Genomic DNA, 27893 nt, shown 5'->3' with positions numbered 1-27893 from the left:
ACCCCCATCATGTTCTATCAATTAATTATACCATGGTAATTCCAAGACATGTAATATATTTAACATATATGAAGTGTTCAAGAATACAAACATCCAGGTGCCAGAGCAGATTGATAAACTCTGGAAAATATCCCATCACTGCCTGTTCTATGAATATCTTTCATGGTGGATCATATGGACAGACATTTTATATATTTATGACACACAAATAATGAAGGCTATCCTGATTGGTGATCAGGGATCTGTTTGCTTCATTCAGGTCTTGGATTCCCAATAGCTGTTCTCTAGAGTTCTGGGGTCTGAGTTGGAGCCAGAGGGGCTCGTCCTTTTGCAAGGGCAGGATGATTAGTCCTCAGGTGGTTTCCGAAAGCTGTGTGAAAGAGAATCCATAATTATTATAAGAACTAGCTTATACCTATATGTCCAGTTTTAAAGGAAACAACTCCATTGCCCAAGCTAATATCCTAATGTTTCAAAAAGTCTTTATCAATGTAGGTGATGACCAGACTGAGCCTGAGGGTGGGACCAAGCACATCATCAGCCTTGGATCCCTTCATACCCGCAAGAGAACTAAGTCCAGTCCATCTTGAATACACGGGGGGGGGGGGGGGGGGGGGGGAGATAAAGCTGACATATCAAGGAGAAAGGTTTTAGAATTGTAATCTTGTTGAATTGCTACCGCACTCACATTGCTACCAAACTGCTAATTGCACTCAAACAGGTAGCAAAGGTAAGTGGATTTCACCCCTGGTTTGGGCCCAGTCTGGCCAGTGACGAGCAACCTCCTGCTTGCTGCTGACTGGCTAGTTTGAATGAGTAGCTTCAGGGATTGGGAAATGGCAGCCAATCAACAAGGGGCTTGCAGTTCAGTCCAATGAGACAAAGGAAGTAAGCTCCTTGTTGATTGACTGCTGCTGCTGCCTCAATCCCTGAAGCAGGAGGCTGCTGTGGCCAAGTCCAGGCCCAGGCTTGCTGGCCACCTAGCCCCAGCCAAAGTCTTTTACTCAGAAGCGGGGGGGGGGGAAGCAATTGTGAGGATCCCAGGGGAGCATGAGGTCTCAGTGGATTGGGGGAGGCCTTGGATAGCCTGCTCCAGCAGGAAACCCCACATGCTCTTCCCCACTCTGAGATACCTCATGTGCATTTAATGACCTGTGCATTCGATTAACAAATGCATTGGTGAAAGCAGGAAGTGATCACATTCATTTAATGTGATTCAATCAATTGAATCCTCAGGTTATGAATATAACTGGCAGACTCTATTACATTCGTGACTCAAGGATTATCTGTGCAATGAGAGTAAGGGAGGGTCCAGGGAAGTCCTGCCTTAGCACTTGGCCACCACGGGTGCCCCCCCCCATGAGGCCCATGTCATGCCCACCATGGCCATGCCCACCATGGTCACACATCCTGGGTGTGTTCCACCCCCGGAGGTCAAACACAACCCTGATGCAGCCCTCAATGGAATTGAGTTTGACACCCCTGTTCTAAGCTGAATCATAGTACTATGTATTCATGGGATTTTTAGCAAGATTTTTCTTAAATTGTAAAGTTATTATTGTTAAAAAGTGTAGCTGTGGCAAAATGTTGTTTTAAAATGTAACCTATAAAAGATTTTAAAATAAAGCTTTTTGCTGTCCAAAGTTGCCTTATAGCGGAAATGGACACATAAAAATTTAATAAATAAATACATTCTGAATTCTTGATCTTTGGTCAAGTAACTCAAAATTGGATGAAGAAGGCGAGCAGTTAAAATATTGTTGAAGATTTCCATTTGCCCGAACTTCCTAAAAATAACATCACCAAATGATAGCACTTTTTTCATCAAATTGCATGATATGAACGGAAAATCAGAAAAAAATGGGGTGATGGGGAATGCAACCTGGTTAGCCTAGCCCTGATCTGCAGAATGATTTCAAATATAAATTTGAAAATAAACGGTAACAAATAGTAAACAAGTATATTAATAACGTACAGCTTCAAACCAAAGCCTCATGAAAACATCAATTAATAGACCATACAGTAGTATGCAGCACATAATTCTAACCATTTTTGAAACAGATATTAAAGTTGATAGAAATAAATATGACAAAAGTATCATTTAAAAAATCCATAGTCTTGTTGAAAAATGAGATGGTGTAATTCAATCTTTGTGACGACAAGCACATAGACAGAAGGGTGAATCTGTTATATTATTCACCCAAAAACCCATTCCTTCCCCTTCTTAGGATGGGCACTGTGTGAGGAGGTACTGCAAGATTTCATGGCAACTGGCCATGATTCCATATGATACCTGCACTGATTATCAATGTGTTCTTCAGCAGATTCAACTGGATCTATGTGTTTAAACCTGGAAAGGACAAAGATGCAAGAAAATTGGAGACTGTCTGCAAATCCATATTTTAGGATCTAACAGAGAGGCCTTTTTAAATATCTCAACTGATGCAGGCTCAGTTCACATGGAAAAGAGAAAGGGAGAAGTTAGTGCTGAACTTAAATTGTGGAATATTCTACATCAGGAAGCAAGGTCTGTTTATCTGTATCATAGAATTTTTGCTTTTTCCTCAGGATTCAAATCCATATTCACTGGGTCATAGCCTATGAGGTACCAGCTGGTTCAAATTATCCAAGTGAATTCTCTGTCAGTGAGCCATAAAGGAGATGTCACTTATCTCTTCCAGACGTCTTTCAAGGAAAGTTACCTCAGCTCTATCATTCTGGTATGCACTGTGGGCAATCTCTCAGCGTATACTACAGGTGATCAGCCCAGAGCATTCTTGTTGTACACTGAAGGTCTTCTAGGTTGAATAGCTTCAGCACATGCTATAGGCAATCCTAAAGCCTCTGGGCTTTAAAACACTTTGACCAGTACCAGAAGAGAAGGCTGAGATCAGCATTGGTCCAAAGCATTTGAATGGTTTTATGGAGGTGAATCAAGTTAGGTCTTTGCTTTGACAACGTGAATACTGTTGCTTCATAGCATGAATAATGTCAATGTAGTAAATCTGAATTGCTTCATACAAGCCTAATATCATTTTTATGTCATCTCTAAATGTAATAAGTATTCCTTCCACGTCATCCAAATCGCTAATAAAAATATTGAAGAGTAACATGCCTGAGATTGAACCCCATGGCACTCTAAGTACCGTGATTCCCCGAAAATACGACATGTCCTCATAATACAGTCATGCCATATTTTTCTGGTGGGCAAAAATATAAGCCCCCCCCCCCGCATATAAGCACCCTGGACAACCCCCCACCTCCAGCCAGGCGGAGCACCGCTCACCAACCTAGCAGTATCCCAAAGGTGCCAAGCCGTGGGAACCTGGGGGGAGGCAAAGGTCGTGTTGCTTGGCGCCTTCGGGATACTGTTAGGTTGGTGAGCAGCGCTGTGCCCAGCTAAAGAGGGGGGTTGCTAGATGGCTGCTCTCTTGCGAGCGGGCTCCCAAAGAGGGAGAATGGCTGTGTTACGTTGTCGCACCTCATGGGCGAATGGCTGTGTTGCACTGTCGCCGCAGCGCAACACAACAACCATGAAGCGACCACGCTCACGAGCAGCCACCAAGGCAAACCCCCTTTGTAGCCGGGCACAGTGCCATTCACTGACCTAGGGGTATCGCCAAGCCGCGTGAGTGCCTGTTCGCCGCTGCCCGGCTCCCGTGGCTTGGCGCCTTCCAAATGCAGGTGAATGGCGCTCTGCATGGCTGGAAAGGGGGGTTGCGCAAGCAACTGTTCCGCTCTTGCTCACCCACCTCCCAGCCTCACGATGCATGGTCCAGCTCTCATTACGGAGCCAGGCACCGCCGCCACCGCCATCCCAGCCTGGCTTTTTCCGCGGCTTCCAACCCGAGTCTTTCGGCAGTGGCCACTCTGGGCTCACCCTCTATGGTTGTACGCTCTGCAGGCAGCTGGCCCACAACCATAGAGCATGCTGAAAGACTCGGGTTGGAAGCCGCGGAAAAAACCAGGCTGGGATGGTGGCGGCGGTGCCCTGGCTCCGTAATGAGAGCTGGGCCATGCATCGTCAGGCTGGGAGGCGGGTGAGCAAGAGCGGAACAGCCGCTCACGCAACCCCCCTCTGCAACCATGCAGAGCGCCATTCACTGGCATTTGGAAGGCGCCAAGCCGCGGGAGCCGGGCAGTGGCGAACAGGCGCTCACGCGGCTTGGCAATACCCCTAGGTCAGTGAATGGCACTGTGCCTGGCTGCAAAGGGGGTTTGCTGGGTAGCTGCTCATGAGCGTGGTTGCTTCATGGCTGTTGTGTTGCGCTGCTACGACAGCGCAAGACAGCCATTCGCCCATGAGGCTGTGCCCGGCTCTTTGGGAGCCCGCTCGCAAGAGAGCAGCCACCCAGCAACCCTAAAACAATAAACCCCCCATAATAAAGCCCAACCCATATTTTGTAGATAAAAAGAAAATAAGACCCTGTCGTATTTTCAGGGAAACACGGTAGTATCTTCTCTCTAATTCAATGAAGAATCATTAATAAGCATTATCTGAGTTCAGTTTTTAGGCTGGCAATGTATTGAACTAATTCTCAAACTATTTAGCCTACATTTAGTTAATTAACTAAACAGAATGTCATGGGTATGTTGTTGAATACATTACTGAACTCAAGATATATTATGTCAACAGCATTCTTATAGTCATTAAGGAAGCTAGTAGTTCTTCCTAAAAAAAAAAGGGAGATGAAGTTTGACAAAGTCATGATCCAAAGCCCTTTTCTGCAGCAAATGAACTAAGAATTAATATATTGTAGGTTCTAAGGGGCAATCAGTATGCTGCACACATCAGTTACCCTTTCCTTGCATCTAGATATGTTTCTTTCTAAAGGCACAAAGAATACTTACTTATCCAGGGTGATGTGTGCCCATGTTACTCACTTCAAATACTCCCCTTCACTCATATAGTCCATAAAAGACCCTGTCAACTCAGCAAAATCTTCCACTACAAGACTGGTAGAGTCCTCACCAGACAGGTCACTGTCAGGCCGAGATTTCCTAGGATGAGTAGAATGAGACACAGTGCAAGGAACCACAGGAGCTGTTTGGCCAACTGCAGGTAAACCACCTACAGGCATTACTGGCTCTTCATACTCTGCCTTTTCCACCTCTGTGTCTGAAGCAGGTCCTAAGACATGATAGAGGCTGGGTAAGCGGATGTCAAACTGAAGGCCAAACTTAGCAAAAAGCTTTTCATTCAAGGCATAGAGCTTTTCTGAGATGTCACAGCCAAGGAGGACAGAGAAGAGACGAGCAATATAGTGTTCCTTAGCCAGAAGCAAATAGAGCTTTTTCCTTTGCCAAGTGATAAAAGAGGAGTCAATCTCTGCTGTCAAAGTTACCTGTCAAAGAAAGAAGAGAAAAAAGTGCATTTATTTGTTTTTAAAAATAACAAAGTCACTGTGTCACCTCACATTTTGTTAGATTTATTATACAATGTACAAGAAATCCACATTTTGAAATAAATTCATATTCAATATACTGTTTATTTGTGTACATTATCATCTTTGAAAATGAATTTTTACAATACATTGCTCAAGTATTTCTTGAATAGCTTGGAACACAATGTATAAGGTTTGTTGCAAATGTATTTTTACATTTGTACTTTTAAAAATCTCAGTTACATTGGGAAAGTGGATTGATCTTTGAGATTGGCAAAAGCAAGAGAAGCATAGAGAGCATCTCTTTATTTTGAATGAGGATAAGTAGGAACATAAGCAAAGCCCAGCTGGGACAGTGTTCCTTGGCCAATCTAGTCTGTTCTCAGAGAGGCATACCTAGTGCATGAGGAAGCACACCAGTCTCACAGCAGATGGTCTTTAGAGGTAGCTACACCATCATTAAGGCTAGTAGCTTTGACTTCCATGTATTGGTCCAACCCTTTTGTGAAGCCACCAAATTAGTAGCCAGAATCCGATCTCATGGTAATGAATTCCACAGTTGAATTGTGCATTGTTTAAAATCCCCAGGGACATATAAACCACATACAAAGATACTGAAGAAACTCTCTGATGGTCTGGTTGAAGTTTTCTGTGAGAGATGTGGAAGAATTCTTGAAGTACTAAATGACTGAACAAAAGCCAATATTATTTGCATCTTGAAAAAGGAGAAGAAATAGATCCCAAAAGGTATAGAGCTACCAATTTCACATCAGATTATGTGATTATTTAATCACATAATTTCATATATTACAGGCCACCCAAGCAAGCAAAACAAATAGATGACCTTTTTGCTAATCAATTAACAAATGAATGTAGAAAACATACCACAGTAGTAATGAGAGATTTTAACTCCCTGACATCAACTAGGAGACAAACTGTGCAACAAGTAGGAGATCAAACAGATTCCTGACCAACCTAGCTGATAACTTTTTCATCCAAAAGGAAGAGGAGGGAACTAGAGGAATAACTACACTGGACCTTATTCTTACTAACAGAGAAGAAATGATAGAGGGGATTAAAGCTGCAGGAACTTTGGTGCATAGTGACCATGTCATATTAGAATTCAATATAATGCAGACACAAGCAACAGAACATAATCAATCCAATGTCTTGGATTTTAAAAGAACTGATTTTAACAAACTCAGAGAGAGTTGGGGAAGAATCCCATGGATGAAATTCTTAAAGGGGAAATCAAGAAGCCTAAGAAACTCTGAAAAATATGATTATAAAAACCCAGTCCGGTTCAATCCCACTGAAAAAGAAAAAGAAAATAACCAAGAAAAACCAGCATGGTTGTGCAAAGAACGCTATGATAAACTGAAAGAAAAAAAGGATAAGTACAAAAAAATGGAAAGAGGGACACATAACTAAGGCAGAATAACTAATAGGCCAAACCTGCAAAGATGAAGTAATACTTGCAACAAATGTCAAAATATAATAATAAAAGTTTCTTTCAACACATAAAAAAGAAGAAAAAAGTCAAAGAAACCATAGGTCCACTAATAGGAGAAGATGGTAAGGAAGTAACTTGAAGTAGAAAGAAAACAGAACTGTTTAATTCGCTTTTTGCATCTGTACAAGACAACTTACCAAAAACAGAACCATAAAAGACAGGCTAGGAATGCAAATTAAAATAAGGACACCTGTTAATGCTAACAAGATTCAAATCACTGGTCCTGCCACATTACATCCCAGAGTTCTGAGGAAACTGACAGGTCGGTTCTTAGAACCATTGAACAACTTTTGTTCTTGGAGCAATAGGAAACTACCTGAGGACTGGAAAAGAGCTGATATGGTTCCCATCTTCAAAAAAAGGGGGATGGGGGGAACAGATCCAGGAAATTACAGACCAATCAGCCTGACATCAATGCCAGGGAAGATATTGGAAAAGATAATCAAGCAACATACCTGCAAGCACCTAGAAGCGAAGTTAAAACCAGAAGCTAATATGGGTTTGTCAAAAACAGATCAACAAACAAATCTTATTTCATTCTTTGACAAAGTGACCTAATTAGTGGATCAATGAAATGCTGTTAACATAGTGGCAACTCTCAAAATGACTTTAGCTGAAACCATATTCTTTTTACTTTGTTTCTTAGTTGCCATACATATGGGGTGAGGGGGAACTATGAGGTGTGGGATAATTTCCTTCCAAGTGCTAGACACAACAGTGATAAGGCCCATGGTAATCAAGGTTGTCTCAACATGATCTCATAACAACTGGAGGGAGTAGCTGAGCAGCCTACCATCTACCTGGTTGGTTATTGTGACCAATGGCATTAAGGGGGTGGATGATATCTATTTCTTTTATTGTACTGAAAACACAGGAAATATTTAGAATTGGTTTCACATTTGAATGTGCTGATATGATGTATCCTATAAAATGGATCTTTGAGAGAAGCACAGCCTCAGTGTCCTGAACTGATTGGGGTCCTTACTTGGAACCATAACACATAATATATTTAGATTTTAGTAAAGCATTTAATAAAGTAGACCGCAACCTACTTCTTGGCAAGCTAGAAAAATGTGAGATAGACAGCAGCATCACCAGATGTGTTTGTAACTGGCTAACAAATGATATCCAACATGTAGTACTTAATGGAACTACATTTACATGGAGGGGAGTAAGCGGTGGGGAACCCCAATGTTACATTTTGGGACCAGTACACTTTAATATCTTTATGAACTAAATGTCAAACTAATTTCCAAAGCACCAGAAGGCAAGACAAGAAACAATGGATGGAAACTAATCAAAAAGAGAAAGAACTTAGAACTAAGATGAAATTTCTTGACTGTGAGAAAAATCAACCGGTGGAACTAATTGCCTTCAGAAATTGTGGATGCTCCGTCCCTGGAGGCTTTTAAGAAGAAACTGGACAGCCATTTGTCTAAAATAGTATAGGGTCTCCTGCTTGATCATTGGTTTGGCCTAGAAGATCTCCAAGGTTATTTATTTGTTTGTTTGTTTATTATAAATAAATCCCAACATTATGAAGAACATTACCTGAAATGTTCCCTCTTCAGAAGGCCGCAATGATTCCCACTCTGGGGAATCCAAGAACTGATATGGGAAAACATAATGTAAAAACTGTCCATCCTGACTTACTTTAACTCTGCAGAAAGAGAGAAAGGAGGGCAGGGAAATTATTAAAATTAAAAAAGCTGTTGTGCAATTGCTGAACAATTAAAAGACATATGATAAGGTCCATGCAGGTGGTCATTTAGACACAAACAACACCATATAGGATAGAGCTGTTTTAGACATTAATATCTGTGGCAGTTTAAAAAAAAATACTGTTCAACAATATCAGATTGTCCTGCACAGAATATAAGTAACATGAAGATAAGGCAAGCAGGTGCAAAGAACAGTAGCAGTCAGGAAGAAGGAAGTAATAGTGAGGCTTCAAGCTCTGTGTGCAAATGGCTATTCATTAATATACCCCTAAAAGAAGCAAGCATTTCACAGGAAGAAAGCTTCATAACTCTAACCAGGGCTAGTAAACAATGACTTGTTGCAAGTGGAAGGTTTGATGCGACAGCTCCCTTCCCTTTCTGGCTTCATCCTTGTTCCACAGCATATGTCAGGGGTGTCCAAACTTGGGAACTTTAAGACTTGTGGACTTCAACTCCCAGAATTCCCCAGCTAGCATGGCTGGCTGGGGAATTCTGGGAGTTGAAGTCCACAAGTCTTAAAGTTCCCAAGTTTGGATACCCCTGGCATATGTTCACAACAGAAGAAGGGAAATACTTTTTTATCAAAGCAATGATGCCCCATGAGTCAACTATCCTGTCTTAGACAGTTAGAGCCTTTTCAGAGTTCCCCTCCCTCGTTGGGTATAGCCATTTTGTGTACCGGACAGCCATTTTGTTCAACCCTGTTTGCGTCTACCTATTTTCTCTGTGATGGGAAAAAAAAGCAAAGGATCTGTGACAACCTATAATCTTGTCCCACCAATCAAGAGACTTTTCCCCTCTGAGAAGAGATCTTAGAAAAGATGTGGCAAGGCCCTGATCATTGCCTAGAGAGCATTCCCACCTTCCAGACTGGATCATGACCTTGACATCTTTTTGTGGCAGAGCTTCTTTTCTACATTGTTGCTGATGCTTGTATATGAACCATACAATGCTGCCAAGATACTATTCTTTCTCAAAACAGGGGACAAATTTACCTTAGGGCAGGCGTGTCAAACCCAATCACATCGTGGCCCGTATTGTAACATATCAGGATGTCTTTTGCCTTTGCGGAGCTGTGGTGGGTATGGCCTGCACATAGCCTGTGCGGGCCGTATCCAGCCAAGGCCCCCAGTTTGACAGGCCTGCCCTAGGGTTTTAATAAGCATTGTATTATTGAATGCTTCCAGGAAAAAACACATCAATTTTCAAGGATATATTTGGCTCTTGCATTGTTCTAGGAATTTTAAGAGGGATTTTAAATACTTTGCATCCAGACTGACTAGACTCCTTGGTTTCCTTCAACAGAATAAATTCTGAGCAGTATGATTAAGGATACATACCTGGTCAAAGTTTTCTGCATTTCATCACAATGACAAACCAATTCCAGAACACCATCCAGTATCGCTAAATTAAAACATTATCGTCAAAAGTAAAGGTTAATCTTGTGACTTCACTTGGCTTTGCTATTGTTCCAGACTGCCTCTGTTTCACTTGGCTGCACTGCTACTTTGCACACACTCCGAAAAAGGGACTGAGATATGGCAAAGAATAATACTGGAGGCCAAGTTTTAACTTTTAGATATCTTATGTACAGTGTTTCAACACGCTAAAGTTGGGTGTGAACAAATTCAATCTGCCTCCAAAAATGCTAATAATCATATTATTAAAGCTGTACACAGTTTCTTTTATTCCAAAGGAAGCAAGAATATGTTTACTTCCTAAGGGTCTATAGCAAATGTTTTCACCCAGATATTATATAGCATATGTGGGAAGTTTTATTTCAAAATATACCACGTTTCCCCCAAAATAAGATCTGGTCTTATTTTCTTTTGGGCCCCAAAATAAGCATCAGGTCTTATTTTCGTGGGATGTCTTACTCGCTTACCTTAGGACCACCGCAGCCGTGCATCCCACACCCCAACACCTGTCGCACTGCTGCCTGTCTTCTTCTACAGCTGCTCACACCGCTCGCGGCCAGACGCGGCCACTCATAGTAGGAGGCTGCATGGCATGTTGCACCATTGTGTGTGCAAGTGGCAGCACCACGCAATGTGCCACATGGCATTCTGCCACACACGGCAGCACCGGCGCAATGTGTCATGCAGCCTACTGCCACAAGTGGAGACACCAGCCTGATGCACGACATAGCGTCCAGCCGCATGTGGCCACAGAAGAAGTTTGGCAGCGACATAACAGGTGCCAGAGCATGGAAGGCCTGGCTGCAGTGGGAAGCTCCACCCTCCTACCCCTACCCTAGCTTGATTTTTACGCATGCACTATGCCCCACCTCATACAACCAGACAGTGGGTGAGGCTTAATTAGGGCTTATTTTGGGGCAAGGGTTCTATCAGGCACAGGTGTGGAAATTGGGCTAGCGCTTCTTTTCAGGGTAGTTGTATTCTTGGGGGAACACTGTATTTTATTCCTTATACTATCTCCATCTTCCTTAAACATTTACAGAATCCACAATGGACTGAGAATCAGCTTCTTTTCTAGATAATTGACAGTCAAGGTGAAACTAAGTTAGCAAGAAAATAGTGCAAATGGGAAAAAATATTTTACTCAAATCTCCTCAAACTCCCAAAGAACTTATCCAGACCTAATCCACATATCAATGGAGAAGGTCTGTAAACAGAAAATACAGTAAATTAAAAAAGAACTGTACCCATGCCTCTCAGATGTCACTCTAGATCAGCATGTATGCACTTCCACACTCAGGACAAGCTCCCTTATAAAACAATCTCGCTGTATCCCATTTTTCTGCAGTTGCCCCCAAGGCAAACCTCCTTGCTTTTGGAAATAAATACTACTTCTTTCCTCACAGCTATCTGGATTTCATTTTTATTTACTCTTGTGCAACCCGGGCTTGAGTTGAAACCCCAAATTATTCTTGTGACACCTTCAACAACCTAAAATCCATAGAAACAGCACCATCCAGATTTTTAAAAGTGATATTTGAAGGACTGTCCTGCACTTCAAATGTAGCATGTAACTCAGAAACTGGGTTAATTCCCTTGGTTTTAAGGACCCGTTTACCGCAGCTGTATTTCTGGCACAAAATTTATTTTTCTAGTAATTGGCTACCATGATCCTCCTTGATGACTGTCTCTTCTGGGAAAGTCAGGATCCAGCATGACATATTTCAGTCTGATTTCTCACGTTCTGCCCTTCCACCCTTGGGGATTCCCAGTGCAGCAGTGGAAGCTTGATAGAGCTCTTCATTTGGAACAGGGTATATTAGATCCCGACATTTGTCAGCCATTTCAGTGTCTTGCCCTTTGCAATACTGGGGAGAAGATACAACCCTTTTTGTAGAACAGGGGTGTCCAAACTTGGCAACTTTAAGACTTGTGGACTTCAACTCCCAGAATTCCCCAGCCAGCTGTTGTAGAACAAACTTGTGCCTGCCTACTGGAGACCTGTTGACCTGCTGCAGACCTCTTGGCAGTAATTCAAACTCCATCCTCAGATCTCTGTCTGCCAACATAAGTCTCTTTTGCCCTGAAGACAATCTCATCTGTTCTTTACTCTCAGATCAGAACCCAAACACCCCCAGGAGAGTTCACAAAGTTGCTTTCAGTTGCCAGTTCTCTATGCAGGATATCCAAGGCTTTCCTTGGTTGTGTAAAATTTGGACAGCCTGGCAGTTTAATAAATTACCGAAATGTTATCATACTTCCAGTATACATTTTCACTCACATTTTTTTTCTGGAAGAAACATATATTTATACATTTATTTCATAACCAAAAAGGTAGAACTTCAATATTCCATATTTAAAGTATTTTTTAATTAATTTGTTTCTATTACTTGGGTTTATTTTTAACATCTTGTCACTTGTACTCACTATGTTGTAGTAAATTGTATATTATGCACTCATGCTGATGTTTTAGGAATGCATTAAATTGTAGGGATTTTTACTGCTTGTAAAAATCCCTACAATTTGGAGGTGGTAAATGGCACAAGACCTTAGATCATCTTGACAAACGATTGTTCAATATTTTGAATCATGACGAATGATTGTTCAATATTTTCTTGAAAACCGCTATCTCTTCCATTGTTCAATTGTTATCATTGTCAGAAAGTTCCTCCTTAGTTCCAGGTTGATCTATCTTTAATGAGCTTCCACTCATTGCTTCTTGTTCTACCCTCAGGAGCTTTGAACCATAAATCAACCCATTCCCTTTCTATGGCAGCCCCTCACGTACTGGAATACAGCTATCATATCAATCTCTAATCTTTGTCTTCACTGAGGTAGATATACCTAGTTCCCTTTAACCGTTCATCATACCATTTAGCATCCAGACTCCTTATCATCTTTATTGCTCTGCTCTGTACTATTTCTAAGATATCAGCACCTTTTTTGTATCGTGGTGACCGGAACTGTATTCAAAATGTGTCCTCACTAGCACATTACAGTGTAAAATAGAGGTTTTATAACTTCTTGTGACCCTAGTAGTAATGGCAATAGCACTTAGAATTATATACCGCTTTACAGTGCTTTACAGCCCTCTCTAAATGGTTTTGCATAGTCAGCATATTGTCCCAAAAACAATCTGGCTCCTCATTTTACTAACCTCGGAAGGATGGAAGGCTGAGTCAACCTTGAACCGGTGAGAATCAAACTGCTGAATTGCGGGCAGCAGGCAATCAGTAGAAGTGGCCTGCAGTACTGCATTCTAACCACTGCGGCACCACAGCTCATCTGTTGATGCATTGGCTTTTTTGGCACTACAGCAAACTACTGGCTCATATGTAAGTAGTGGTCCACTAGGATAATAAGGCACAACATATTTTGTGAGACTTGTCCTGACAGTACGGTCTTTAAGATGAGCCTCCTGATTCTGCTCTTTTTTTTTCTACTCTTCCGTGTTCAAAGGAAGCAAAGGTCCATTATTGCAACTAAGTTCAGCCAATAATGCAGAGGCTGAATATGCTGTTTTTCTTCTTCTTTTTTGATAATCCATGAAAGTTTCAAATTTTGTTAGCATGTTAGTTGGTTTTGTGCATGTTATTGTACTTTTATGGAGTTATTTCAACCTGACCTTCACCTTGCAGATCTGCACCTGCTATATGTGGAAATTGTAAGTTCTATTTCTAAGATAATATTGCTACAGCATATGAAAACTACACCAACATGGCTCTATTGTAGATAACAAGCTTTTCTTTATAGCCGATCTGGGCCTGGGGCCAAACTATCATGTAAGATTGGAATAGCTTTCTTCTCCACAGAGTGCTTGTTCTAAAGAATCATTCCATTACTATTTTTGTAAGGGAGACCTGTTTGTTTTTACCAAGCTGCCATCACCTCCTCCATCACTCTTGATAAATTTGTCAAGGGCTACAATAATGTGTTGAAGAGGGAGGAAGGGAATGTCACAGCATTTGTTCCAGTGGTGGGTTCCAGCTCCCATTGCAACTGATACGCTGTAACGGGGCCGGACGTCCATCACATGCACAGGTGCAGCGGGCGCATGCGTACCCACCGCCCGCAATGCTCCAGCTGCTCGGCGGAGCATCGCACAGGCACCGTATACCGTGTGCATGCACAAATGCCAGAGTCAGCTCAAATAGAGGTAAGGAGAGCGGGCGGGCGGGTGGGCCCTCTGGAGCACAGGACCACGGTACCTGGTGCTCCCAGCAGGCACCGGTACACTTGTACCGGGGTGTAGTGGTCATATCCCACCACTGATCTGTTCTGATATTGATCCTATTTCCCCAATGTTTGGGTTTGAAAGGCAGCCCATTTCATGATAAGTACATATTTTCAGGTTCCTTGGGAGTTGTGTTCAAATCCTGAAAATCATTTTTACCGAGTTACACTAAGATACACCTCTTTTGCTAAAGATTGGAAACATGATAAATTTTTATTATTGTTATTGTTTTTTTGCAGTCAACCAGATGTTCAGGGTTTGGCATTTTTGTCTACCCATCAAGTTCTTTCCAAGGATCTGGGATAGACAGATGTGGATGTTTGATAGTGTTACAGATGTTGTCGCTGGATGTAAACCATCTTTTGCAATTGACTGATGGTGAATTTGTCAATGCCAATGGTGTTCAAGTGATGCTCCAGTTATTTTGGGATTGGACCAAAGACATCTATTACTATTGGTACTACCTTGATTGCTTTTTCCACAATCATTCTATTTCTATTTGCAGGTCTTTGTATTTTGTTATCATTTCCAGTTTTTTCTCTTCTATTCAGCTGCCTCCAGGTACTGCCATGTCCACTAACCACTTACTCATTGCTTTTCCATCAGTTGGCGGGGGGGGGGAGACTTCCCAAAGAAAGAAGCCTGCAATCACCCCAAAAGGACAGTACCAGGAACCACTAAAGCAGTGTAAAAAGCTTAAAACAACCCTTCCCTGGAAAAAAAAAGTTAAGCCCCAGAATAAAAGTACCACCAAAGGAGGAAAAAAACTCCAGAGAAGCTGTTCAGGCTAGAGAAAGTCTGGGCATACTGAGAATGATTTACAGCTGTTAGAATGTAAGAAAACTTAACCAGAGGCAGTTTCTGAAAATACTTAAGCAGGGCAATAAAGATAAGCAGGATTAGGCTAGAAACAACACACAGAAGTACACTAGAACGTCTCCTTCTTGCCTTCCTGACAGGATTAATCCCTTAAAATGGGAAAAACAAAAGCAGATTCACCGAACTGCCCAGAAAGTTAACAACCGATTCTCCCGAACTGCTGCGAACTGGCTGCATCACACCACTGGGGGGTTGTTATTATTATTGGTGTTGTGTTGCTATTGTTAATCTTCAATTCAATTCACAGTCTGGGCCTGGTAAAAACATAACAGTTCTAACCAAGGACCTAACAGCTGTTAAGGTTGTTATTTATTATTATTATCATCATTTAAACAGATTTCAGTTATATCCATGATTACTCCTAATTCTTAGTATGATTGGAGCTATCCTGTCTCCTTCTCAAGTACTTTGTTCTGCAACAACAGTGAAGAAAAAAAGTTATTACAATAAGTTACTAAAAATAAAGTTATAAATAAACAAAAAATGTAACAATTTAACTTTACTTAGTTAATTATAAAGGATTAAGACAACAAAACTTTATTTAAAGAATATAAAACCTGATGTTGAGACTCTAGAAAGAGTGCAGAGAAGAGCAACAAAGATGATAAAAATCTGGAGGCTAAACTGTGCAATGAATGAATACTTGAACAGGGTGTTGGATTAGAAGACCTCCAAGATCCCTTCCAACTCTGTTATTCTATGACATTATCAGCTTAGATAAGTACATAAAGTTAATGAAAAGCTGCCAGCTTTTACAACATAATGCAAATGGCTTGGGGGGGAAATAATATATCAAGTATAGATTTTCCTATTTCACATTTTTATAGAAAGTTTTGTAGAAAATAACTAATCACTAAATATATGCAAATACAAATTGCATTTTTTCTCCAGAAAACATTTTGAAAAACATAGTAGGTTTTCCACATGATCTATGATAGTGGGAGGTAATATGATCTGGAATTCAAGAATAACATAACCCTCACCAGTTTCCATTATCTTATCTACCTTAATTAAGAAAACTAATTTACACCAGTGGAAATTAAATCCTGTACTATTTTTTTAACCAGTGGTGTCACACATTCTGTGTGATTGGTTGTACGGGCAAATCATCCACCACCTCATCTTCTTTAGGGGTCAGTGGAGGATCGGCTGCGGCAGCCCGGCCCTGGCTGCCTTTCCCCAAACCCGGACAGCGCTACTCCCACCTCCCTGGTGTCCGAGCTGCTGCAGCAAGCAAAGCACTTCAGCGGTGCTTATCTCCAGCCAAGCTGCAAAGCACGGGGAGCAGAGAGCAGCCCCACCCACAGAAACAGAGACCAGCAGCTGCTGCCGCTGCTACCCTGCTGTTGCTGCTAGTGGTGATAGTTATAGTAGACATGGACACATCTTTGCTGTATATTCCACCGCACCCAGTCTCGTGGGAGGCGAAATGGGAGGTGCCCTGCTGGCAGAGCCTCCGGGTGGAAGGTGAATGAAGGGCGCACTAGTGGGAGAGGCTGGCCATCCCTGAAACCAGCTCTTGAGGAACGAGGCAGAAGGAGGCTCACTTCCCTGCCTCCTTTCTCCGAGAGCTGCAGGTTGCCGCCCGGTGCAGGTGCCCAGGGCAGCCTCAACACCTGCCTCCCTGCCACCTTCAGGCCCATGCAAACTCCCCGCTAGCCCAACAACCTGGGCAGTGGAGACGCTCCCAGTTCTGCTGAGCGGCCGCTCCTTCATGCCCCGTTGCCGGCTGTAGTTGGGCTTTTGGCAGCCCCACTTTCTCCTGCTGCCCCTTCCTGGCTGGGAAATGCTCCAGAACAGCCCCACTGTGCCACTCTGGTCAGGTGCTGGGTTGGTCAGCAGCCAGCACACCGCCGCCACGTGACCTTTATAAACAGAAATTAACCAACCTTTTAAATTTTCCACTTCAATGAGAATTTTTTTAAAACTTCGAGAGAGCAGTGACCGGGTGGGTGGGGGGAGCAAGCAGGGGAGACAGGCAGGGGAGGGACTGTTCCGGTACTGGGCCTCTGGAGGCTCTGGTATGCAAACACACGCTGGGTTTCTGGCACTAGTCTGTACGTACCGGACCGGACCAGCTGAAACACACCTCTGGTAGGAACAATGCATTCAAAAAGGAGCTGGGCATTTTGATTGGTCAAAAGTTCCATACAATCAAAAGTATGATGCATGTCCAAAAGAGTGAGGGAGGGAGGAGGAAAAAAAGTGAAACTGCAAGCTGCGTCAACAGCAGGAACAGTGTCTGCTAGATTTTCAATGAAGTTTGAAGGTGTAGCTTTAGATATATGGGGTTAGTAGCTCTTTTTAAAAGAGTTATGGAAGGTATTTGTAGAACATGAAAAATCACAAAAGCAAGATGGTAATACTAGAAGTGTGTAAGAAAAGTTGAGAAATACAACTCATTGTCTCAGCCAGAGTAATGTTATATTGCAATTATTGTTTTGTGAGGTTTCAAATAGTTACTGTAAATGAATGCTTTATCTGTTGATGCTCTATGCAATCTTGCACGTTTTGTCGTCTTGAATAAAATTAAAGTGTTTTTTTAAAAAATAAGTTCCTGGCTCTGTTTTTCTTTATTCTTTGCCAGAGACTCTTGATGACTCTAGCAATAAATTTTTTAGCAAGCATCAAACAGATCCCCAAATTCCTGCATTTCTATTGCAGGCATTTGCTTTTCTTTCACTACCTAAATACATTATCTTTGGGCCATAATAAGACTACATGCTGGTAGATTTGGATGCCTTTTTCTGCAAGCAAATTTCAGAATATATTCTCACTATTCCTTATTAGGTTTTATTTTAATCCGGCGTGCAAGCATCTGCCTTGTTTCAATGGCGGACTTAAAGTCTCGACAAACTATCTAAAAGGGGAAGGAAGAATTTAATCAACCTGTTGTGTCATCGTGTGGATTAGTGGATTGGCTTGCGAGTGGAAACAGCGGTGAGTGTTGGCAGAAAAGGAAGATCGCAGAGAAGAATGGGCAAAGGAGTGAGTCTCTAGAGATCGGGGTGAGAGCCCTATAACCGAGCGGCCACCTGTAGGAATGAGAGCGGCAGATTTTTAGAGGCAAAGACCGGCCCGAAAGAACTAATTGGCGTAAGTGAGCGATCAGAGGGGAGACAACAAGAAAGAGCACGAGCTGACTCTAAGACATACAGACTCAAGTGGTGGAAAAGAAACCGAGAAAGAAGGAAGACTTGGAGAACGGTGGTGTGCTTGGGGGCAGCGGCTGACAGATAGCAGTTAGGAAAAAGAAGAGGACAACGGAACGGAAGGGGAAGGCTGATGCAACAGCTGTGCTGAAATTATCTAGAGCTATTTAGAACAGAAGAGCGTGGACAATTTTGCAAAGACTGAAAAGAAAAGTACTTAAAATACTTTTTTAAAACTTAAAAAAAAGTAAAAGAAAAGGTGTTAAATGAATTGACTGCATTAATAGTTTAGTGAAATAAGTTACAATTATATATAATATTTATATATAATATTTATAATACCTATAAACAAGTACTCAAATCTATATTAATATTTATAAACAAGTAAGTGGAAAGCTTGTGGATATCCTTATATATATGTCTATGGTTATAAATATCTATTTGAATTAATTGCAGTAATTACACTAAGGATATAATGAAATAATTGCATTCTTAAGATATAGCTCTGTTGGTATAAATGAGTACTGAATACTGAGGCTTCCTCTCTCTGTCCTTCTCTCTCTCTGTTTGCTTTTTCCTTCTTATTATTACCGGTTGTTATTGAATAATTTAGAGATATATATAGACATTATTTAAGTTGCTTATACTGCTTTAGGATTACTGTTTGTAGATTATTATAGATAGAACAAGCTAAGTTAAGGAATTATTTAAATTCGCTAACAAAAAGAAAACATATATGGGCAAAATTAATAAAACAAAAGGCAGATATAATATGCTTACAGGAAACACACATTAAAAAACAAGATATAAAATACCTGGAATGTCCTAAATTAGGAAAATTATATGCAGCATCAGCAGAAGAAAAGAGAAAAGGGATAGAGATATATGTTAAAGATGGGATAAAGACAAATTTAATTTATGCAGACCCAAAGGGAAGAATATTAATGATAGAGATAGGGATAAACAAAAAATCAGTACTACTAGTAGCAATATATGTCCCAAACGAAAATCAGAAGGATTTATAAAAAACTACACAAAAAAATTAGAGAAATTAGATTGAGGAATATTTGTATAATAGGTGATTATAATGCCATAGTGGACAGTAAAAAAGATTACATAAGTGACAAAAAAACTAAAAATAAAAAAGTATTGCCAACAACTTGCTTTGAGATGATGGAGGAGCTAAATTTAATAGATATTTGGAGAAAAATGGAACCAGAAAAAATGCAATTTACCTTTTACTCCAATCCACATCAATTCTGGTCACGGATTGATATGGCATGGATGAATGGGGAAATTGGGGCAGAAATACATACAATTGAAATATTACCAAATACATGGGCGGATCACAACCCCATTAAAATAATTTGGGAAGGGAAAAAAACTAGACGAAGATAGATGTTAAATTTGCAAATATTAAAAGAAAAAGAATTTATTCAAAAATGTAGAAACGAATTGGAATTATTCCTTAAGGAAAACACAAAAGAACAGACATCTATACAAAATCTATGGGACAACATGAAAGCTTATTCCCGTGGAATTATTATAGCGTATTCAGCAAAAAGAAACAAAGAAATGGGCACAAGAGAAGATATTAGAGGAGGAAATTAAAAATTTAGAAATAGAATTACAAAATAACCCACAGAATGACAAAATTAGAAAGGATTGGATGTTAGCAAAACATAAATATATCAAACCAGGAAGAAATGGTAAAGGGCCTAAAACTAACAAAACAAAACTTCCTTGAGCAAGCCAATAAACTGGGGAAGTGGTTGTCATACAGATTGAGAAAAGAGAGAGAAAAAAGATTAATATATCAACTTCAAGAGGAAACTGGTGAATTACAACATACAATGGAAGGGAAGAAAAAGATTGCATATGAGTACTTTGAGAATCTGTATAAATGGGAACAAGTAGATGAAAAACAAATAAAAGAATATCTGAACGGAGAAGAAACACCGTCAATAACGGAAGTCATGAAAGAAATGTTGTCAAAAAAATAAAGAAATTAGAATTGAAACAGGAGATCCAAAAACAGAAAAATAATAAAACGCCAGGCCCAGATGGATTTCCAGCAGAATGGTATAAAATAATAGATGAATTGAATGAGTTGATAGAAGCCTTGATGTTGGAGATGTATAATGAGGCACTGATGAAAGCAAAAATACCAGATTCATGGAGGGAAGCACATATTACATTAATATTTAAAGAAGGTGCAGATAAAAAACAGATTCAAAACTATAGGCCAATCTCATTGTTAAATGCCGACTATAAAATATTCACAACAATAATAGCGGAGAGATTGAAAAAACTATTAAATGACTATATACATCCAGACCAAAATGGATTTCTCCCAAGACAAATTAGGAATAATACCAGAATATAGCAAATATCTTAGAGTACTATGAGGCGCATCCAGAGAAACAAGTGGCACTTGTTTTTCTGGATGCACAGAAGGCATTTGACAATTTAAATTGGGGATTCATGATGCAACAAATTAAGAATATGAAATTAGGGGACCAATTTGAAAGATTAATAGAAACAATATACTCTACCCAAAGGGCAAATATATTATTAAATGGGGAAAGTACAGAGACCTTTAAAATAATGAAAGGAGTAAGGTAGGGTTGACCACTATCACCTCTGCTCTTTATCCTGATGCTTGAAAGTCTGCTAATAAGAATTAGACAAAATTCGGAGATAAGAGGAACTAAAATTAAAAGAGAGGAGTATAAAATTCAGGCCTTTGCAGATGATTCGGTATTCATTATAGAAGATCCGCTAGAAACAGGAAATAGTTTAATGCAAGACTTAGAAAAATATAGAGATGTAGCAGGGTTCAAGATTAATAGAGAAAAGACTAAAATGATAACTACAAATTTGAAGGAAGAACAAAATAAAGAATTAGAAAGAATAATAGGACTGCAAGTGACAAAGAAAGCTAAATATCCCCGAATATGGCTAATTGCAAAGTGCTCAACTATAAAAGAAAATAATTATACAAAATTAGTGCAACAAATAAAAAAAGATCTAGAATTATGGGGGAAACTACAATTATCATTATTAGGGAAAATAGCAGCAATAAAAATGAATGTATTACCGAGATATTATACTTATTTCAAACAATCCCCATAAAATTAGATTTTTTTAAATTGAATTGAACAAGATTATATTAAAATTTATATGGCAAAGGAAGAAAGCCAGGATAAAGTTGAAAGCTCTACAGGATGACAGAAACAGAGGTGGTATGGGACTCCCTGACTGGGAGCTTTATTACAAAGCAGCAGCTTTGTAATAGGGATTAGGGATTGGATAAATTTAAAAAATAAAAGAATACTAACATTAGAGGGCCACAATTTGCAAACGGGATGGCACTTTTTCCTATGGGAAGAGGGTAAAAAGAAACAAAAATACTTTAATAGACACTATATTAGAGATGCACTGATACAGGTCTGGAATAAAATTAGAGAAAAATACTACATGAAAATACTGACATGGCTTTCCACTATGGAAGCCATGACACATCCCAATATACTAGATCTATCGAAAATGGTTAGATATAGTGAAATTTTAGATATCCAAGGAAATTTGAAAACAAATCAGGAATTAAAGGAGCAAAATATAAATATAGACTGATGGCCATACCTTCAACTACAATCAAGATACAAAAAAGATGTAAAAGAATATGGAATATACACAGAATTACAACAAATAGATAAAATTTTAATTGGCCCAGAAAATAAATTCATAACGAAAATTTACAAATATTTATTAGAAGTAACATTAGAAGAAGAAAAAGTTAAAGGTTGCATGAAAAGGACCAAAAACTTTGGACACAATATAGATCTAGTGGATTGGGAAAGAATTTGGAACACAAATTATAAACTAACACGATCAGTAGCACTCAAAGAAAATATGTATAAAATGTTTTATCGTTGGCATTTATCAGCAACAAGATTGGCTAAAATGTACCCAAACATGAATCTGACCTGCCGGAAGTGTAAAAAAATACAAGGGACTTTCTATCACATATGGTGGACCTGCCCGGAAACTCAAAAATATTGGACAAAAATTTGGAAATGGGTGCAAGAAATTACAGGAGAACAAATAAAATACAACCCCGAACTCTTTCTGCTGGGCATAATCAAAGGGAAATATACAAAGAAAATTAAGTACCTATTAACATATCTGCTGACCACAGCTAGAATAGCGTTTGCCCAATGCTGGAAACAAAATAATATCCCCCTCGGACGAATTAGTGTTACAAAAAAATTTGGATTGCGCAGAAATGGACAAATTAACACTAAAATTAAAAGACAAAGAAGAGTTCGGAATATTATGAAATTTAGAACAATTGGTACAAATAGCTGCAAAACAAGAATAAAATTAATTAAGCCGAAAAACAATAGATAGATAGATAGATAGATAGATAGATAGATAGATAGGTAGGTAGGTAGGTAGGTAGGTAGGTAGGTAGGTAGGTAGGTAGGTAGGTAGATAGATAGATAGATAGATAGATAGATAGATAGATAGATAGATAGATAGATATAGATATAGATAGATAGATAGATAGATAGATAGATAGATAGATAGATAGATAGATAGATAGATAGATAGAACTGTGTATAAAGGTTTACAAACATAGAAGCAAAATAATATTTACATGTACAGGTATGATGACATAATAATGTTGATATAATGACTGTAAGGTGTTGTAGAAGGAAAATAATAATAATTTTAAAAAAAATTCAAAAAAAGAAAAAAAGAAAAAAAGCTTGATCCCCCTCCTCTCTGTGGCAGCCCTTCAAGTATTGGAACACTGCTATCATATCTCCCCTGGTCCTTTTCTTCACTAGACTAGCCATGACCAATTCCTGTAACTGTTCTTCATATATTTTAACCTCCAGTCGCCTAATCATCTTGGTTGCTCTTCTGTGCACTCTTTCTAGAGTTTCAACATCTTTTTTATAGTGTGGTGACTAAACTGGATGCAGTATTCTAGGTGTGGTCTTAGTAAGGCTTTTTAGAGTGATATTAGTATCTCACATGATCTTGTTTGAATCCCTCTGTTAATGCAATTTAGGATTGGATTGGCTTTTTTGGCTGCTGCTGCACACTGTTAGTTTATATTTAATAGGTTGTCCACTAAGACTCCAAGACTCCTCTCACAGTTACTGCTATTAAGCCTGATTTCTCACAATACGTGTACTTTTGGGGTTTTTTGCCTAAGTGTAAGACTTTACTTTTCTCTACATTGAATATCATTTTGCTAGTTATGGTCCAGTGTTAAAGTCTGTCAAGAACCATTTGGATCTTGAGCCTATCATCTAGGGTGTTCACTATTCCTGCCAGCTTAGTGTTATCTGCAAATTTGATAAGTTCCCTTTCTATTACTTCATCTAAGTCATTTATGAAGGTATTGCAGAGTACTGCGCCTAAGATAGAACCTTGTGGTACCCCACTGCTTACTTCCCTCCATGTAGACGTAGTACCATTAAGGACTACTCATTGAGTATGGTTTGTCAGCCAGTTACAATCCATCTGATGGTGATGCTATCTATCCCACTTTTTTTTAGCTTATCAAGAAGTAGGTTGTGGTCTACCTTGACGAATGCCTTGCTTAAGTCTAAATATACTATGTCCTCAGCATTTCCCTGGTCTACTAATTTAGTCACTATGTCAAAGAATGAAATAAAATTGGCTTGGCATGATTATTCTTAACAAACCCATACTCACTTCTACCTATTACTTTACTCATTTCTAGATGTTCACAGATCTTTTGGTTGTCTTTTCCAGTATCTTCCCAAGTATTGATGTTAGGCTGATTGGTCTGTAATTTCCTAGGTCTGGGGGTTTTTCTCTCCCTTTTTTGAAGATGGGAACCACATCAGCTCTTTTCCAGTCCTCTGGTAGTTCTCTGGTGCTCCAAGATTTTTGAAAGATATGGTACAATGGTTCTGAGATGACCACTGCCAACTTCTTTAGAACTCTGGGATGTAATCCCGGTGAGTTGTATTCATCAAGATCAGACAGGTGTTCTGTCAGTTCAGAACCTGTTTAACCTTTAACCTGTTCACTTAAAGCTTATTTTAACTTTTATTTCTAGTCTGCCTTTTACAGTTATGTTTTTGATAGGTTGTGCTATAGTTTCTTTTTGGGTGAAGACTGATGCAAAGAATGAGTTAAACATCTCTACTTTCTCTCTGTTGCCTGTTACTTCCTTGCCATCTTTAGTGGACTGACTGTTTCCTTGATTTTTTTTCTTGTTATTTATATGTTGAAAGAAACTTTTTTTTAATTGTCACAAGTCTTTCTTTATTCTGAGCCTTTGCTTTCCTGACTTTATCTTTGCAGATTCTGGCTATCTGCTGATATTCTGCCTTAGTTATGTGTCCCTTTTGTACTTGCCTTTTTGTCCTTTAGTTTATCAGAGATATCTTTGTGCAGCCATGCTGGCTTCTTCTTGGATTTCTTATTTTTCTTTTTCAGTTGTATTGTGCTGGACTGGGCTTTTATGATCATATTTTTCAATTTCCCAAGTTTCTTGAGTTGTTTTCCCCTTTAGGATTCTCATCCAAAATTTTTCATCCAAAATCTTTCCAAAATTTTCTCTGAGTTTGTTAAAATCAACTCTTTTAAAATCTAAGATTCTGGTATGATTGTGTTTTATTGCTTGTGTTTGCATTATGTTGAATTACAGTATGACATGGTCACTCTCACACAAGGTTCCTGCAGTTTCAACTCCCTCTATAGCTTCTTCTCTGTTTGTGAGAATTAGGTACAGTACAGCTGTCCCTCTAGTTCCCTCTTCTACCTTTTGGACAACAAAGTTGTCAGCTAGGCTTGTCAAGAACCTATTCAATTTCTCACTTGATGCAGAATTAGTCTTCCAGTTGAAATCAGGATAATTGAAGTCCCCCATTACTGTTGTAGTGTGTTTCCTACAAATACTTGTTATTTCCTACATATATTTGTTAATTAGTTAGCAAAAAGTATATATATACTGTATATTTTTCTGCTTGATTGATGGCCTGTAGTGTACACCTATGGCCATATCATTCTTTTTTTCTGTTATATTGACCCATATGCATTCTAGGAGGCTTTTGTCTTTGGTTTCATGAATTTCTGTAGCAATATAGTGGTCTTTTACATGTAGTGCAACTCCACCTCCTCTTTTAAGGGGACTTTTATATTTTATATAAAATATTTTAGAAGCGGTATCTTTTCTAATATACAATACTCTGTGGCAGAAGGGATTAGTAGTGAAGACATGCATTTAATATGGGTCAATCACTCTCATTATTTACTTTAGAAATGTCTCACTAAATAATATGATTCTATAAAACCTATTACTTTTAAATCTTTTTTTAAAAATCTGCCATTTATGAATATATATATTCATATATTACATACAGTATATTCAGTTTCAAATATTATACATAGGATGAACAATCTTCAGGGCAGGGAGGTCTACTTTGTTTTTTACTAAAAACCTGGGAAACACCCCCCCCCCCCCAATTCTGGAGAGAGGAAATAGAATTAAAGGATTCTAAGCTCAGCAATTGTTCAAACTCTTCACTTGAAATACAGCTAATCGTCTTTCTAACTAACAAGCAAATCCTTTTGAATACGCCAAATATTTTCCATTCAACAATTTAGAGTGAAGATAAAGTTCTTGCTATTGTTGTTAAATAACTGAGAATGTATTGCAAATCATCCCATGTTCTGCCTTCTATACCCACAGTATATTAACCTTCCTAAATTTGGAAGAGTCAGTTTGCAACAGAGAAGCAATGTGGCCTTAGCCGATTGTTTTCGTTTTCCTACTTATCACCCTCATTTTATATTTTATATTAGTATTTTAAAGTTAAGAGGGCTAAAGGCTACATTTAAACTTTGTTTCTGGGCTGTACAAATACATAATGGAAATGATGACTCACTTTATCAAATGCTTCTTCATATGCACTCTCTCCCCATTTTATCCAGATAAACAAGCCAATCTCAGAAATAATGACTATGCACACTCTTATGCAACTCCTCCGGTGCAGATTGGGGTGAAAAAATGGGGTTTTCTTCCATAATGTGAGAAAGAACAAAGCATGCAGTTCCTATGCCTCTCTACCCTTTGAAACCACTTAGTAGTCTTCAAAAGCACCACTATCACAAGGGATATTTTCAGGAGAAAGAGAGACCTACCGGCCAGACAGCAAGAAGGACAAACGATCTATGGATGTCTTGCCCTCCACAGCATAAGTTTGATCTTTGGCCAAAGGCAAGACCTGTTCTTCACAGCACTTGATTATTTCTTTGTAAGTTTGGAGAGGTACTTGCAAAGGCTGGCAAATTTGTTTGTACAGGAGATCAAATTCTTCAGAAAAAGTGTCTTTACGGAGTTGGTAAATTAAATGTGCTAGCTGAAACAAGCAGATCAGAAATAAAAGCACATTCCAAATGACAATGTCTAATCCACAAGCGTTGAGCCATCCCCATACGACAGAGCAAAGAAAGCCAATGGATAACAACACAAAAATATAGATGGCACCAAAGATTCCACTACCTCCCATATAGCCAAGAAGGAGGAACAAACAAGCGAGGTGATAGGCTGCTCCTTCCATAAAGTATTTCCAGTTCTCACACAAAACCGGATTAAAAATTATCCGATCCAAAAGTGTGTTTTCTTCATTCATTTTCCTGTAACTTCTATACCTAACTCACTTTGAAATTAATGTAATACACAGAAACCAATTCCTATTCCTACACCTCTATGGAGATTTTAGAGGAACATTTCTCAAATTATGTATTTGCAGCCAACAACTCCTGAAGTTCTTTTCCACAAATTGCAATATCCAGCGTTCCTGGTGGGATTTAAGACCTTGCTGATGAACTTGTAGAAGCATAAGAAATTCTATCCTGGAAGCACCTTTTGAGAACTGGAGTGGAAAATTCAAGAGTAGCTAAGAGAGTTTGCAGCTTGTTTTCTCCCCTGCCTTGAAATAAATTAAAATAGACACAGTGAAAGAGCAGCAGGGAGGGCTAAAGGGGTGGGGAAGACAAGCAGAGGGCACTAGTGTTTAATTTGGAATGTATAGCACTAAAGCATGCAAAGAAGAGAGAGGCGCTACATAGATAACCATGTTTGGAATTGAAATCCAAGAAGCAAAGGCTAGAACGGGAAGAGAGAGCTGCCAGACATTTGCCACTTAAGATAACTCAGAACTAGATTACAGAGTATTGTTTGTGAATATTGCACAGTTTTTTCAGTTTGTTCTCAGATACACTTTTATCACCAAAGAGTATTTTTACATAGAGAAGGGGGAAGAGGGAGTTCATTATTACAACTATAAGCTATAAATTAAGAGACCAAAAGGGATTTGAATAAGTTTCTTTTATACAATCATACAGAAAGAGTGATATGGTGGCCTAGTGGTGAAGACGCTCACCTTCCACTTGGAAGGTTGAGGGTTCAATTCTAAGTAGTGGCAAATATTTCTCTCCTAGGGCAACAAGAAAAATTATCTCTTGCGAAGTCTGTGCCGTGTCAGGAAGGGCATCCAACCAGTAAACTCTCAGCTTCATCCAGTCGCTCAGACTC

At 39.4% G+C, this 27893-nt stretch overlaps 1 protein-coding gene across 2 annotated transcripts; it reads right to left on the bottom strand.

Annotated features, from left to right (window-relative positions):
- Positions 1 to 46: 46 nt before the first annotated feature.
- On the bottom strand, positions 47 to 27267 carry POPDC2 (popeye domain cAMP effector 2). Of its 2 annotated transcripts, none has more exons than XM_081945788.1 (4): positions 26498 to 27267; positions 8449 to 8557; positions 4852 to 5345; positions 47 to 370 (listed from the first exon to the last, which is right to left on the bottom strand). In XM_081945788.1, exons 1-3 carry the CDS (start codon positions 26986 to 26988, stop codon positions 4881 to 4883), a joined length of 1065 nt encoding a protein of 354 aa, XP_081801914.1. In that variant the 5' UTR covers positions 26989 to 27267; the 3' UTR covers positions 47 to 370; positions 4852 to 4880. The 2 variants fall into 2 exon arrangements, with proteins under 2 accessions (XP_081801914.1, XP_081801915.1); XM_081945789.1 differs by having other exon boundaries at positions 4973 to 5345; positions 26498 to 27247.
- Positions 27268 to 27893: the final 626 nt, after the last annotated feature.

The sequence above is a fragment of the Natrix helvetica genome, assembly GCF_964273705.1.
Source record: "Natrix helvetica genome assembly, chromosome: 2".
In the NCBI taxonomy this organism is placed as follows: Eukaryota; Metazoa; Chordata; class Lepidosauria; order Squamata; family Natricidae; genus Natrix; species Natrix helvetica.
The sequence above is the reverse complement of the archived record's forward strand: the minus strand, read 5'-3'. Positions and strand labels throughout refer to the sequence as shown.